General features: G+C 35.8%; 1 protein-coding gene across 1 annotated transcript in view; it reads left to right on the plus strand.

The window, feature by feature from the left end:
* The first annotated feature begins 10,198 nt into the window (after window positions 1-10,198).
* gpsm1b (G protein signaling modulator 1b) overlaps window positions 10,199-16,877 on the plus strand; it is a 38,024-nt gene continuing 31,345 nt past the window's right edge. Inside the window, 1 exon segment of the mRNA XM_048189904.1 lies at window positions 10,199-10,401. Coding sequence (XP_048045861.1) covers window positions 10,238-10,401 — 164 coding nt within the window. The 5' untranslated portion in view covers window positions 10,199-10,237.

Genomic DNA, 16,877 nt, shown 5'->3' on the forward strand with positions numbered 1-16,877 from the left:
ATGTTCATTTAACCAGGAAAATGTGTAGGCATTATACTTTGTTTATTGTTTTTATATACATTAACACAATCAAGGTTAGTCTTGGGAGAAAAATAATGGTTTGTACAGATCCATTGCGCCCTCTAGTGGATAATACACACACACACACACACACACACACACACACACACACACACACACACACACACACACACACACACACACACACACACACACACACACACACAGGCCAGAACATAAACAGCCACACATTCAGCCGCACTGTCCAAACGTTCATAACGTACACAAAGATGTGTGTTGTTCTCCTGAATTCCTGCAGGAAAATCCCTGATCCGTGACAATTCAAAGAAAAAAGCCCACAGCCTCTGAACACCACAGACATTCTTCTGTCTGAAGCCAACATTATAAAGGGAATACATGTCAAATTCAAGCCCTGACAACAGCATACTGCATATGACATTAAAAAGCCTAGAAATCACAGCTGAGATACTGTAAATACAGTGAGATGATCTGCTGGACTCAATACCTGATACAACATCACAGTAATCTAGAAGTTAAGGTAATGTTTTATTGTAAAAAAGTTTTCATGTTTTATGGGGAATCTCCATAGACATAATGTTTTTTTAGACTGTTTTTTTAGAACTGTATATACTAACCATACACCTAAACCTACAGAAAAATGTCTGCATTTTTATATTTTCAAAACACTTTATTTAGTATGATTTACTCAGGAAGTGTCCTCATAAACCAAGTTTACTCTGTAATACCCATGTAATTATACACATTTGTGTCCTCATAAACCATATATACAAGAACACACACACACACACACACACACACACACACACACTGCATGATTTTTAAGCTTGTTTCCTAATGGGGACCTCAATTTATGGTTCTCTACAAACTGCCAACTGAACAGTTTTATCTTACAGTTTTTTTCAATTGCTAACAAGCGTTTAGCAATACTTAAAGTACTTTTTCTAAACTCTTAACACAGCAACACACCTTCATCACACAATTAGCCAAATAGTTAATTTTCTGCCCAAAACCACATTTTGTTATATAAACACAAACTCCACATTTCAAAACGCTAAAAACCTTTTTCAACACATACTATCTCTATCAAAACACAGCAAACCTGATTCAAAATCGAGTCATTCTGTCAAAACATAGCACTAGTTTTCTATTCAACATGAACATATAGTCAATCAAAGCGCAATGACTGTCAAAATATAACAGTTGATGGCATTACAAAAACTGCATTTACTTGTCATGTTTCAGTTCAAACTGGAGAAAATATGAAATCCATTGTTTTTATAATTCAGTTTCCTTTTACTACAGTAATAGTATAATGCATGCAAGCCATTCTACATTTTTGGTTGAGTGTTGAATGTGTGCATTCTTGGCAACAGAAGTGAGTCATTATTTTATAGAATGTGCGGTAGAAAAAGAGAAGAAGAAGAAAGTAACAGAATTGCTCAGGGCAGCTACTGGTCAGATGTGTCCCCTATGCAGGACTTCAGTTGGCCCCTTGGTTGAAATCTCTTTTTGGGGTTGGGTGTGTGGTGTTGATGTTGCCCTCATAGAGGGTGGGATGGTGTCCCATTGGTAGTTAGTGCCCTACGCAGACCACATATTCTGCATACATGGAACAGTGGTAGTGGAATCGTTGTAGTAAAAGCTTTACATGAAGCATTTACTGAAATTAAAACATGAAATTGCTGCCATTGATCAACAACAAATCCAACATACATGGCCTTTGGTTACTGTTGAAGCTTTTTTCCACCACAGAATAAAAAAGTATAAAAGGTAATTGTGACTTTTTATCTCACAATTCTATTTTTTTATTTATTTTTTTTATTTGCAATTGTGAATATACATCTGACTTTTTCCCCTCAGAATTGTGATATATATAAATTATAGAAATTGAGTTTAAAAAGTCAGAATTGTGAGATAAAAAGACATAATTAGGCCTACCTTTTTTATTTTCTATTCATGGCAGAAATAAGCTTTCATAGGTTCCACATGTAAGTGAAAAAAAACAGAGATGCACAGTCCAGCATTCTTCCTCCTCTCCCATTCCTCTTCTTCTCCCTTGTCCTGATCCAACTTCTCCTTTCCTCCTTCATCTATTATTCTCCCTTACCCAGATATTATTTTCTCTCTGCTCCTCTGTGTTGTTCTTCATCCACACTGAACAAATCCGATTCAAAGAGTCCTATTTTACTGTGTGTCCATGTAATGAAAATAACTTCAACACATGACTATGCTTCCAACTGAGATTGGAATCTGCTATTTCTCAATATTTCAATGATCTGCTAATTAAAAATGCTTATCAATTGTTTCAGTATTTGTCTTGTATATTTTTTTCAATACTTTTGAGCTGCTGTTGTTGCAGAATTAGAGGTTTTATCCTATATTTAAAGATTGGAACATTGGGTCTTCATTTCTGACTTGCTGTGTTTAAGCATTTGCAAATAAGATGAGAAAGATCCATGATTTTGGTATGAGGTAAGCTTATATGAAAAGAAAATTTAAGCATTTAAGAAATGTGTTAATTGATTGCATTTTGTGTGAAAACGACATGAATTGTGTTAATGGTATGGCCACAACAGACGGATGTTCTGCTAAATGTGTTTAAAGTTTTGAAAATGTGACTACAGATTGGACAAAAGTATGTTAGCAATTGAAAAAAACTGTAATCCAAATGAATTTTCACTTGTTCACACTAGAGGGCGCTTCATGATCAACTCTGTTCTAGTCAGATTATTTTAAATATAATTTTATTTATTTATTTAAAGTCCCCCTGTGGTGAAAAATCAAGTTTTTAATGTTGTTTATATATCAATGTGGTGTTTTTAATATGCTTTAAGACAAATCATGTGCAAATTCATGTCAGCACCACTGCTGAGTATTTTCTCCTTGAAACTGTAGTGATCTAGAGACATGCTGTGTCCCAATTCACCTACTTATACTACGTCCTAAAAGATGCATTTAAAAGTTTATGGCCAAATGGATCTTTATAAAAGTTCACATTGTTATTGCAGAAGAAATATAACACGGATAACATTAAATAAATATTTTTTTATCAGGTTAAACTGATTATTAGTCACTCAAACCTTTATCTAAATTCTAAACCATCACCGTCGGTCGCGAATATCCGCCATGTTTTGTAGTTTTTTAAACACTTTTTACTCATGTTTGTAGTTCTGAACTGAATCCTCCTCCAAAGCAATGGGTTGTGTGCAATATTAGCCTTTATAGTGTGCACGGATCCACACCTCGAAAAACTACCAGAAATAGTAGACCATTCAGGGACTTACTCTTTTCAACATACTATGCTTTGGGAAACATACTTTTTAGGATGGATAGCATGGACATTGGGACGCAGGGATAGTTTCAAAAACGTTAAATGAAATCGCTGGTGTTTCTTACCTCACAAACTACCTTGTGATCAAACATGTCAACGTGGCGGTGGACTTTAGCATATCCTTACCTATAACCGCTCTGAAGGGACTCGTGAAACATTAGCATCACATTATTAGCTGTTTGATAACGTAGTCAAGCAAAAGGCTAATCATATTAATTACCGTTATGTGTCCGATGTTGTAAAAAGCGATAGCACTGTGCAGCGTTTACCTCAGTAAGTTGACCGAGTGGATCTCTGAGCTTGTGCGAGTGAGTGGAGGCGTGGCTAATTTGCATATTCATGGTTCCATGTATATTAAATGAGGCAAAGGTGTAGAGTTACATTCAAGCTATTTTAAGGCATGAAGACATTTTTTTCACAGGATTTTCTTTTTTAAATATGTCAATTATTGATTACAGGGGGACTTTAAATACAATATCATTGATGTACTATTATTGTTTTCAATAATATTTTTAATTCGTTTTTATTTTTATATTTTAAATTTTTAGTTTGATTTTTGTTAGCCAATTTGCATGTTCACATTCATCATCCCAATTTCATTTCAATAGGCTTTATAGAATTAAACACTGCAAAAAAATGCTGTTCTTTTTTTTTTTTTTGTCTTGTTTCCAGTCCAAATATCTAAAAATTCTTAGATCAAGAAGCATTTTCTTGACAAGTAAAAATTATTTTCTTGTTTTTAGGAAAAATAAGTTAAAATTAAGCGAGTTTTTCCTTAAAACAAGCAAAATAATCTGCCAATGGGGTAAGCAAAATAATCTTAATCCAAACTGAATACAAGATTATATAGCTAATTTTTGGTTTGAAATAAGATTATTTTTGACTTATTTTTACTGAAAACAAGAAAATAATTTTTACTTGTCAAGAAAATGCTTCTTGATTTAAGAATTTTAAGATATTTTGACCAGAAACAAGACAAAAACTGCATTTTTTGGAGTGAAGGTGCCTTCAGTTGTTTGGTGCTAAATAAAAAAAAAAAGTTTTAACATTAAGAACTAAATTGTGATTTTGTATTTTTCACTCACATGAGATGAAGATGCGCTCATAGTAGTTTTCTATTCAAATGTTTTGATTGGGTGCAGGTCTCCCCTCTTAGTATTTTCGTTCTGTTGAAATTATATGTTGAAATTTTTTTTTTTTACTGGCGCAATCACGGTTTCTCAGCGGAAATAACGGAGGAATCAGTACCTGTACAGCAGAAAGAGCAGAAAATAAAGCCAGAAGGAAGACAAAGACAAATAATGTGACGACAGAGTAGTGATGACCAAGTTACTTCTTTCTCGTTGGACAGGTAAGGGAACTGATTATAGTGTAAACAACTCTCCAAAACTCACTAATATCAGTATATATACACACACACACCCAAAAAAATGTACCCCCCTGAAGGCCATTGTGTAATTCACACCCTGACTATAACTATATCTTTATCGTTATAGTTATCGTTATAGTTATCGTTCTTGGTGTGAACAGGCCTTTAGGGTTTAGCTGTTTTATGGTTAGTAGCAATAAATAAGGTACTTTGCAAGGCTGTAAGCAGAGTTTAAGAATCTGTTCAGGATTTTCAGGCACAAGCACCAAGTTTCCTTTCATTTTAAAACACAAATCAGCTCAAGGTCACATTAGCGCCTGTGGATCAGACATGAGGGCTTCCATGAATATGTGCTTCAGACATCAAAGAGCTAGTGTCCTCTCTCCATCTCATTTATCTGTTGACAGACCAAACGTTTGATGATTTATTTTTTTGATGAGGGTTGGAGGAAAGTGTCATGAATGAGGGTTTGTCAGTGTGTACACTAAACACAACAGATCTGCGTGACAATATCAGAGGCTGAGATCTCTTTTAGATCTCAGTTGGCTTTCCAAGATAGCGATGTCAAAAGTCAGCGATCTCAGTATGAACTCGATTAGATTTTTCTCAAATTCTCCCAAGTTTAAACGATCAGAGCAACTCTTTAAATTAGTGTCATATGAGAGCTATAATAGCTATCGACTCATTTTATGAGACATCTGATGCTTAAAAACACAAGAATAAATGTTCTCATTTACGTTCAGGTTGTTCTGAACATCTCATTATTTCTGTGGCATGCAAAATAAGAACTTTTGTAGAATCTTCAGCTCGTTTTACATTCAATAACTAGCTTGAGCTCAAAAACACCATTAAAATATCATAACATTAATGTGCATTATAGTCCAGGAGTTCTGAAGTCATATGCTCTGTCCAATCTCTATCTATCTCATTCCACATATTTGAATGCAAGAACCAGGTGCAGTCAAAGTTGGTGCAACACATTGACACACTATTTTATGAGATTTGACAGATGCACTGGATGTGAGGCTGATTATTAGTAAACAGTGACACCAGTTTGATTTGAGCAACAAAGTGTTCCTCTGGATGTGAGTAACAATCTGAGATTCCACTATGTACTAACATTTAAATGAATCATTTGATTCAATGCACTTATTGTGTACACTGTTGACCTTCCCTTATACCTTAACCCAGCCTTAAACCACCAAACCTGTCCTAACCATACCCATATCTATCTAAACAGCAGCACAAGTGTTTTGCAATACAACATCAACACAGTATGTAAATCGGGGGAATATTTTTCACACGGATGTGATAGAAGAACCATTTAAGAACATTTTGATAATCTAAAGAACCCTGGAAAGGTTCCATGGATTTTAAAGGTTCTTCATGGACCATCAATACCAATAAAGAACCTTTATTTGTAAGAGTGTAACAATTCAATTTCATTGATGTAAATACATAACACATAGAGGTCACTACAATGGACAGTTATTCCTCCAAACCAAGATGGTCAATGGCCAGTCAGAAATGCCAAGTTTCTCTGGAACATCCATCCATTCCTTCTATCCTAGGAGACTCTTGCAGGCAAAAAAAAAAAAAAAAAAAAAAAAAAAATGTTGTAGCATTAATCAATATCTAATAAGTCATATCACAGGTAAATTTTCCAAGTATTGATTTTAGATTGGGAGAAAATTCAGATTAAACATCATGCATCAATAATTTGCATTAACATCAAAAAGTAATCTGATTACGTAATGCACATTACTTGTTAGACCAAAAAGTAATTTGGATACGTAATGCATGTTACTTGTAATGCGTTACTTTACCTGTAACATCAAAAAGTAATCTTATTACATAATGCACATCACTTTTAATGCATTACTTTACTTGTTAAACCAAAAAGTTATTTGATTATGTAATGCACGTTGCTTGTAATGCATTACTTTACTCGTTAGATCAAAAAGTAATCTGATTACATAATCATGTTATTTGCAACGCATTACCTGTAACATCAAAAAGTAATCTGATTACGTTATGTACATTACTTGTAATGCACTACTTGTTAGACCAAAAAGTAATTTGGATACGTAATGCATGTTACTTGTAATGCATTACTTTACCTGTAACATCAAAAAGTAATCTAATTGCGTTATGCATGTTACTTGTAATGCATTGCTTTACTTGTAACGTCAAAAAGCAAACTAATTGCGTTATGCATGTTACTTGTAATGCATTACTTGTTAGACCAAAAAGTAATTTGAATACGTAATGCATGTTACTTGTAATGCGTTACTTTACCTGTAACATCAAAAAGTAATCTGATTATGTTATGTACATTACTTGTAATGCACTACTTGTTAGACCAAAACGTAATTTGGATACGTAATGCATGTTACTTGTAATGCGTTACTTTACCTGTAACATCAAAAAGTAATCTAATTGCGTTATGCATGTTACTTGTAATGCATTGCTTTACTTGTAACGTCAAAAAGTAAACTAATTGCGTTATGCATGTTACTTGTAATGCATTACTTGTTAGACCAAAAAGTAATTTGAATACGTAATGCATGTTACTTGTAATGCGTTACTTTACCTGTAACATCAAAAAGTAATCTGATTATGTTATGTACATTACTTGTAATGCACTACTTGTTAGACCAAAACGTAATTTGGATACGTAATGCATGTTACTTGTAATGCGTTACTTTACCTGTAACATCAAAAAGTAATCTGATTACATAATGCACATCACTTTTAATGCATTACTTTACTTGTTAAACCAAAAAGTTATTTGATTATGTAATGCACGTTGCTTGTAATGCATTACTTTACTCGTTAGATCAAAAAGTAATCTGATTACGTTATGTACATTACTTGTAATGCACTACTTGTTAGACCAAAAAGTAATTTGGATACATAATGCATGTTACTTGTAATGCATTACTTTACCTGTAACATCAAAAAGTAATCTGATTACATAATGCACATCACTTTTAATGCATTGCTTTACTTGTAACGTCAAAAAGTAAACTAATTGCGTTATGCATGTTACTTGTAATGCAGTACTTGTTAGACCAAAAAGTATTTTGAATACGTAATGCATGTTACTTGTAATGCGTTACTTTACCTGTAACATCAAAAAGTAATCTGATTATGTTATGTACATTACTTGTAATGCACTACTTGTTAGACCAAAACGTAATTTGGATACGTAATGCATGTTACTTGTAATGCGTTACTTTACCTGTAACATCAAAAAGTAATCTAATTGCGTTATGCATGTTACTTGTAATGCATTGCTTTACTCGTAACGTCAAAAAGCAAACTAATTGCGTTATGCATGTTACTTGTAATGCATTACTTGTTAGACCAAAAAGTAATTTGAATACGTAATGCATGTTACTTGTAATGTGTTACTTTACCTGTAACATCAAAAAGTAATCTGATTATGTTATGCACATTACTTTTAATGCATTACTTTACTCGTAACGCCAAAAAGTAATCTGATTACGTAATGCATGTTATGTTACTTGTAATGCGTTACCCCCAACACTGCTCATTTAGATGAGATTGAAAACACCTGATCGTGAGGTTTTCTCAGAGGAGAGCTATGTTAGAAATGTGTCCATCTTGAACATAATGAATGATCAGCTAATAAGGGTAAATCAACATACTCTGGTACTCTGGAGGGAGCATCTGAATTGGGTTTCCACAATTTTACCTCAACAGGTTGTAGAGATCTCTGATATCAGAACATCGGGACGTGATTCCATCAAAGATACACAAAAAGTTCAATTGCGTTTGCAATATTTCACATTTATATTTTTTAATGCAGTACTTGTTAGACCAAAAAATTATTTTGAATATGTAATGCATGTTACTTGTAATGCGTTACTTTACCTGTAACATCAAAAAGTAATCTGATTATGTTATGTACATTACTTGTAATGCACTACTTGTTAGACCAAAACGTAATTTGGATACGTAATGCATGTTACTTGTAATGCGTTACTTTACCTGTAACATCAAAAAGTAATCTAATTGCGTTATGCATGTTACTTGTAATACATTGCTTTACTCGTAACGTCAAAAAGCAAACTAATTGCGTTATGCATGTTACTTGTAATGCAGTACTTGTTAGACCAAAAAGTATTTTGAATACGTAATGCATGTTACTTGTAATGCGTTACTTTACCTGTAACATCAAAAAGTAATCTAATTGCGTTATGCATGTTACTTGTAATGCATTGCTTTACTTGTAACGTCAAAAAGTAAACTAATTGCGTTATGCATGTTACTTGTAATGCATTACTTGTTAGACCAAAAAGTAATTTGAATACGTAATGCATGTTACTTGTAATGCGTTACTTTACCTGTAACATCAAAAAGTAATCTGATTATGTTATGTACATTACTTGTAATGCACTACTTGTTAGACCAAAACATAATTTGGATACGTAATGCATGTTACTTGAAATGCGTTACTTTACCTGTAATATCAAAAAGTAATCTAATTGCGTTATGCATGTTACTTGTAATGCATTACTTTACTCGTAACATCAAAAAGTAATCTGATTATGTAATGCACATTACTTTTAATGCATTACTTTACTCGTAACGCCAAAAAGTAATCTGATTACATAATGCATGTTATGTTACTTGTAATGCGTTACCCCCAACACTGCTCATTTAGATGAGATTGAAAACACCTGATCGTGAGGTTTTCTCAGAGGAGAGCTATGTTAGAAATGTGTCCATCTTGAACATAATGAATGATCAGCTAATAAGGGTAAATCAACATACTCTGGTACTCTGGAGGGAGCATCTGAATTGGGTTTCCACAATTTTACCTCAACAGGTTGTAGAGATCTCTGATATCAGAACATGGGGACGTGATTCCATCAAAGATACGCGAAGTTCAACTTGTATAAAGTTCAATTGCGTTTGCAATATTTCACATTTATATATTTTTTTGTATATTTTATAGTTTTCACATGATTTTATGTAATTGCATTGATTAGTTTGTTAAATACACAGAATATTGCTGTGTTATTACTGTGCTATATTTAACACAGTGTCTCTTCAGTTTAAACCATAAACACATGCTGTCCACTGTAGAAGACATCTGGAAATCTTTTTGAAAAATATGTGTAAAAAAAATTACATTTCAATTCTTGTTTTTCATGCCCTGAGAGAGAAATAAAAACACGAATAAAAAAGAAAATCCTGACTGAGGTTATCATAACTCATACATGAAAGGTTTAAAGACACTGTTGCATGTACAAATATATAATTATGCAGGGGAATGTGAATGAGAAAAGATGGTAGGACATGTTTGCATGCAGTGTGTATGTAGCAATGAGGCACGTTCACATTCACACACATTCAGCTTCCTGCTCACCAGCGTCACTGAGAGGAGGGACTTGCCTTTTATGGTCTATTTGCACAATACCTCACTTCCTCGGCAGCTGCCATTGCTGTACACACACACACACATGCACACACACACACAGAGGACTGAAGTGCGTCTGCTCAGAGCCTCAGAGGAAGAGGGAAGCAGTGAGCAGCTGGAGTTTCTCTTCGGCTCCTACAGCTCACCAATGGCTCAATCGGCGGGCAGCGCGGACTCCGATCTGGCCAGCAAGAGGCTCCACTCGAGGTAGGAGCTGAGCACTGGGGGGACGGGGGTCTGGACTGCAGCAGACAGACAGAAAGAGCTGGTCTTAATGGGGGGAGGTGGAAGAAAATGATCAGCGGGAGGAGGAGAGGGTCTGCCGGCGAGTGAGGGAGGGAGGGAGGGCCTGTCTTGAGCTTGTAGACGTGGGCATGATTATCTTGGAGACGGTGCTGTCAGATCGGCTCTACTGGGAGTGAGAGGACACAGATTGAGAAGGCAAAGCCACCGTTTTGGCTCGCTGTGTGTTGTTGCACCTTCACAAACCACACACTTCAATGCACTGAGAAGTAAAAATGATTGTTCACTCAGAAATTGTTAGTAATTTCACAAATGATTACAAAGAAATGGCAAATAACGCATTGAATTAAACATGAAAATTTGAAGTAGAGAGACTGCAATTTTATTTTTGGTATCTATACATATTAAAAAATGATGTATTTACTGTGTTTATGATGTTTTGCAAACACTTGTGCTGCTGTTGAGGTGGATATGGGTACGGTTAGGACAGGTTTGGTGGGTTAAGGGGGTCAAAAGTGTAATTATAGATGTAATTACAGAAATTAATTACAGCTGTAATTGCATGCAGGTATTTTTAAATACAAGTACAATGTAAAACATGTATGTACACAATAAGTGCACCATATCAATTGATTAATATAAATGTTAGTACATAGTACTTTAAGACACTTAAAGTGCCCCTATTATGCTTTTTGGGATATTCCCTTTCTTGTAGTGTGTAATATAGCTTTTTGTGAATCTAAATGCAGATCAATGGAGTTTTTGTCTCTCAAAAGAAAGAAGCGATTCTGAACTGAAACGAGTCGTCAGTAATTCGAGTCTCACTTCCTGCTGAACCTATGTAGGATTGTAACACATTTGCATAATACCAGCCTATGGTCTTCAATGGCTGAAGAACGTCTGCTTTGCTCGACCCAATCACACCAAGACTGGGTCATCTGACCAATCAGAGCAGAGCAGGCTCTCAGAAAGGCGGGGTTTAGAGAAACCGAATCTTTCATCAAACCGTTTCAGACACTGTGAGAAAAGAGCTGATGCTACAATGATTATTATGAGAAAATGAAAGTGTTTTTTGACCTTGGATGCATGTAAGCCTGTCGTAGGAGACCTTCATAACCTTTAAAATAGCATAATAGGGGCACTTTAATATAAAGTGGGTCCAAAGTTTACATTCTGTGTCATAGATTAGACACACTCACGGCAGGAGAGCAATATTCAACTCACCGAGATATTTGCATGTTCAGCAGTTCAGTTTGCACCTCTGCCCTGATCTTTGCATACAGTTACGCGGCTCTGTGTTATGAAAGTCAAGAAAACATGAATGAACCACGGTTGTTTTTTTTCCCAAACAATGTTCTTAAACAGCTGACTTTGAACGATTTCAGCTCTGTTCAGCAATAATGCACTGGAGTTATGCAAGCCTTGATCATTCTCTCTCAAATGTTCTTGATTGGCATTGATGGTCCATGAAGAACCTTTAACATCCATGGAATCCTTCCATTGCTCTTTAGATTATTAAAGGGATAGTTCACCCAAAAATGAAAGTTTGATATTTATCTGCTTACCCCCAGCTCATCCAAGATGTAGGTGACTTTGTTTCTTCAGTAGAACACAAATGATGATTTTTAACTCCAACCGTTGCTGTCTGTCAGTCGAATAATGCGAGTGGATGGGAACTTCTGCTATAAGAGTAAATAAAACTTGCACAGACAAGTCAAATTAAAACCTGCGGCTCGTGACGACACATTGATGTCCTAAGACACGAAACGAATCGGTTTGTGCGAGAAACCGAACAGTATTTATATGATTTTTTACCTCTAAAACACCACTATGTCCAACTGTGTTCAGCACTCAGTTAGTAAGTTCTGATCGCGCTCTGACAACGACAGTGATGTCTTGCGCATATACTTCAATGAGAGCGAGACATTACTGTCGTTGGCAGCGGTTGGAGTTAAAAATCATAATTTGTGTTCTACTGAAGAAACAAAGTCACCTACATCTTGGATGCGCTGGGGGTAAGCAGATAAACATCAAATTTTCATTTTTGGGTGAACTATCCCTTTAAAATGTACTTCACACTAAGAAAGATTGAGTATTTTAAGAACTGCTCACTGAAAGATTCTTTGGGAAACCAAAAATGGTTCTTCGCTGGAAAAAACCCTTTTGGAACCTTTATTTTTAAAAGCATTCTATTTTGAAATCCATGAGTTCGGAAAAAGAAACATGTCACTGTTTCTGTTCCTGTCAGTGTTCAGGAAACTTTCTGATGAATATATTATGATGTTAATTGCTGACATGCATTAACAATATTGCATCATCATAAGGAATAAGAATCACTAATACCTTGAAGACGTCACACCGTGCGTTTGCAGATCATGAACGCCGGTTCAGAGTGACGCTGGATGTGTGTACGTCACATCTCATAGTGACTATAGACATCTCTCTCTCTCTCGGCGCAGAGCAGTGAGTCATCACTCAAGTTTGCTGGCTGAGCTTCATTCATTCATTACAGATGTCTGAGTATCACAGGAAACAGTCTCGGCAGCATGCACAGAATCCAGAATTCATAATGTGAAAGGAACTGACGTTTGGATTGACCTTCAACACTGAAACCTTTTATAAGCTAATACATTTTGACGTTTTTGTAATAAACTTGCTCGGAAGCTCACCTGGTACATCATCGTACTCACATTTGCTTTTGTAACACCATTGCTGCATTATTTTCAAACTCGATGACCCACAGGTGTAATTTTAGCTTTTCTATAATATCTCTCTCTGTATCTGCTTTAAAACTGAGTTTGAATCATTCACACTGACAGAAAGAAATGGCCTGCTTGAATTTGAGGTACAAAGCAATATTTATATCCACAGAGCTCAATGAGCGGAGCTGGAATCACTTCATTATGCAGTAATGATTTCTGAGTTCAGAACTCTGAATGGTTCAGTCCATGACAGGTTCAGCCACAGGAATGAATCTGTGGCTTTCTGTATTCTGTCCATCTAGAGAAAGAAATGTATTAGTGTTTCGAGTTGAGTTGATTTATGTGTTATAGTTCTTTTGATATCTAAACTGACTGACATAAAGACTGTCATTATTGTTTTTTTTAATCATTATTAAGAATCAGAAATGGAAAATTACAATACTTTGCTTACAACTATTGCATTTTTTTGGCAGATATAGCAGATATCATGAGTGGGCATTTTGTGGGGGTAATACACTAGATAGATAGATAGATAGATAGATAGATAGATAGATAGATAGATAGATAGATAATCACCATTTTGTATATTTCAACGAAGAAAAATCTAAGATAACGTCAGTAAATTATGGAGTGCCGCAAGGATCTGTGTTAGGCCCGCTGTTGTTTTCAATATCTAGGATGGATGGATGTTCTTAAATGATCAAGGTTTTCTAGCGTATTTCAACCGCTCATTTTAGTGGCGGTTAGAGCTAGATAAATGTATATTCATATTTACAAGTATTCATGAAGATACATTAAACTCCCTTTAATTCACACCTTGATAGCACTGAAATATTTCTGCCCGTTTTGACTGAAGCCGCCTCGTAAGTGTATAACACGCCATTACTTTCAGCCAATAAAAGAAAAATACTTCAATTTTCTGGTGTTTCTGAACACACAGCCCATCTCAGATTAATCTCAAAAAACAGATTAACACACTCTCTGTGCCTAAATTCTGATTGGGAGAGCAAGGCAAACATTTGCCCATGCCTAAATCCTGGTGTGCTGTGGTCCTTTTTGACCAGACATACCCCATAAATTTACTGTGAACAAAGTTTAAAATCTTTCCTTTAGCACTAAATGTGACGCAAACTTAAACTGCAGACTTATGACTACCATGTGGAAACTAGAAGTCTAAATCAGAATTTATTTTTATTTTCTTTAGTCCATTTTTTTTCCTGCGAGCTGGCCGACATGGCTTTGGGGAGGTATTTTACTTGGCCGGTATACTAGAGTTTGAATCCTTGGCTTTGTCCTTACTCTTTTTAACTCTTTTGCAGCTGAATGGAACAGGGTTAGTAGCACAGTGAGCATGAACCAATAGAGCGTCCCACTGATGAGCATGTGACACACTGTGATGATGTCATTGCTGACATGTGACGTCATTAGTCTGTGCTCAACAAACTCTCTTTTAACGATACATTCTTCCTCGTCTGTCAACGCTGTGTGTTCTTTTGTATACTGCACATTTTGGCATTTTGTATTCAATGCACGCTGAAATTTTGCACAGCAAACATACTTGTGCTTTTATATTCCATAGTAAACAACAGCTCAGGGTTGCTGGTTGGTGACTGTGTCAGTGAGTGCATAACCTTATTTCATTCAGGAGGTGAATGTGATCATGTCAGAGCACTCAGCTAATTACTAAATGCTCTACTTTAATCCTAGTTGTTCCAAATCTCATTAGCTGTAATTCTGGATTAACCAGCGAATAATCCACAAGACCATTAGAAAGAGCAGCTGCATAGAACAGTGTCTGATTAATCAAAGAAAGCAACCAAAGCAAATTTATCCCACACCTGTAGAATTCATCAAATATTTACATTCACAATATAGCCTGCTAAATCTTCCAACAACACTACATAAGCTCTGATATCTTCCAGTTTTCCCCCCCTGTAAGTGTGATGAAGGCTCACGTTTGATGTTGTTCGTACTGAGGTGTGGAGCGTTAAATATTCATGCAGGATCTCGGCCTTTAACTTAATTGAGAGACTGAGGTTGTGACACACTAGACGAATGTCTCACACACGCTTACGCTGCTGAGATCAAACGTGTGCATGTCAGGGAAATGATGGCATTTCCCTGACATGCACTGCATGACCTGCTTAGTGTGTGTGCCATACACCCAATATAAAGACTTCAAAGTCTGCAGGTGCTAATAAAGCAATATAATATCTTGCTCACATCATGAGTTCGAGCGCTGCTGTCTGTAGGCACCAAAGCTGCAAGGTAATCACAGACAGACAAAACCTGCTCGTTCAATAAACAAGCTAATTTCAAGGTACTTACATTTACATGTAAGTAAGTAAGACTCAGTGACTCATTTATGCATCTTATCTCATGAATCAGTGTTTTGAAACTAATCGGTTGAGCGAATGATTCAATGACTCATGCATGCAGCTTGTCTCATTCCTTAATGAATCCGTGTTTGAAACAAATCAGTTGAGCGAATGATTCAATGACTCATGCAAGCAGCTTGTCTCATTCTTTAATGAATCAGTGTTGTGAAACTAATCGGTTGAGCGAATGATTCAATGACTCATGAATGCAGCTTGTCTCATTCTTTAATGAATCAGTGTTTGAAACAAATTGGTTGAGTGAATGATTCGATGACTCATAAATGCAGCTTGTCTCATTCCTTAATGAATCCGTGTTTGAAACAAATCGGTTGAGCGAATGATTCAATGACTCATGAATGCAGCTTGTCTCATTCTTTAATGAATCAGTGTTGTGAAACTAATCGGTTGAGCGAATGATTCAATGACTCATGAATGCAGCTTGTCTCATTCTTTAATGAATCAGTGTTTGAAACAAATTGGTTGAGTGAATGATTCGATGACTCATAAATGCAGCTTGTCTCATTCCTTAATGAATCCGTGTTTGAAACAAATCGGTTGAGCGAATGATTCAATGACTCATGAATGCAGCTTGTCTCATTCTTTAATGAATCCGTGTTTGAAACAAATCGGTTGAGCGAATGATTCAATGACTCATGAATGCACTTGTCTCATTATTTAATGAATCAGTGTTGTGAAACTAATTGGTTGAGCGAATGATTCAATGACTCATGCAATGCAGCTTGTCTCATTCCTTAATGAATCCGTGTTTGAAACAAATCGTTTGAGTGAATGATTCAATGACTCATGCATGCAGCTTGTCTCATTCCTTAATGAATCCGTGTTTGAAACAAATTGGTTGAGCGAATGATTCAATGACTCGTGCATGCAGCTTGTCTCATTCTTTAATGAATCAGTGTTTGAAACAAATTGGTTGAGTGAATGATTCGATGACTCATGAACGCAGCTTGTCTCATTCCTTAATGAATCCGTGTTTGAAACAAATTGGTTGAGCGAATGATTCAATGACTCGTGCATGCAGCTTGTCTCATTCTTTAATGAATCAGTGTTTGAAACAAATTGGTTGAGTGAATGATTCGATGACTCATGAACGCAGCTTGTCTCATTCCTTAATGAATCCGTGTTTGAAACAAATCGGTTGAGCGAATGATTCAATGACTCATGAATGCAGCTTGTCTCATTCTTTAATGAATCAGTGTTGTGAAACTAATCGGTTGAGTGAATGATTCAATGACTCATGCATGCAGCTCGTCTCATTCTTTAATGAATCAGTGTTGTGAAACTAATTGGTTGAGCGAATGATTCAATGACTCATGAATGCAGCTTGTCTCATTCTTTAATG

Source organism: Megalobrama amblycephala, linkage group LG4 (genome assembly GCF_018812025.1).
Source record: "Megalobrama amblycephala isolate DHTTF-2021 linkage group LG4, ASM1881202v1, whole genome shotgun sequence".
NCBI lineage: Eukaryota > Metazoa > Chordata > Actinopteri > Cypriniformes > Xenocyprididae > Megalobrama > Megalobrama amblycephala.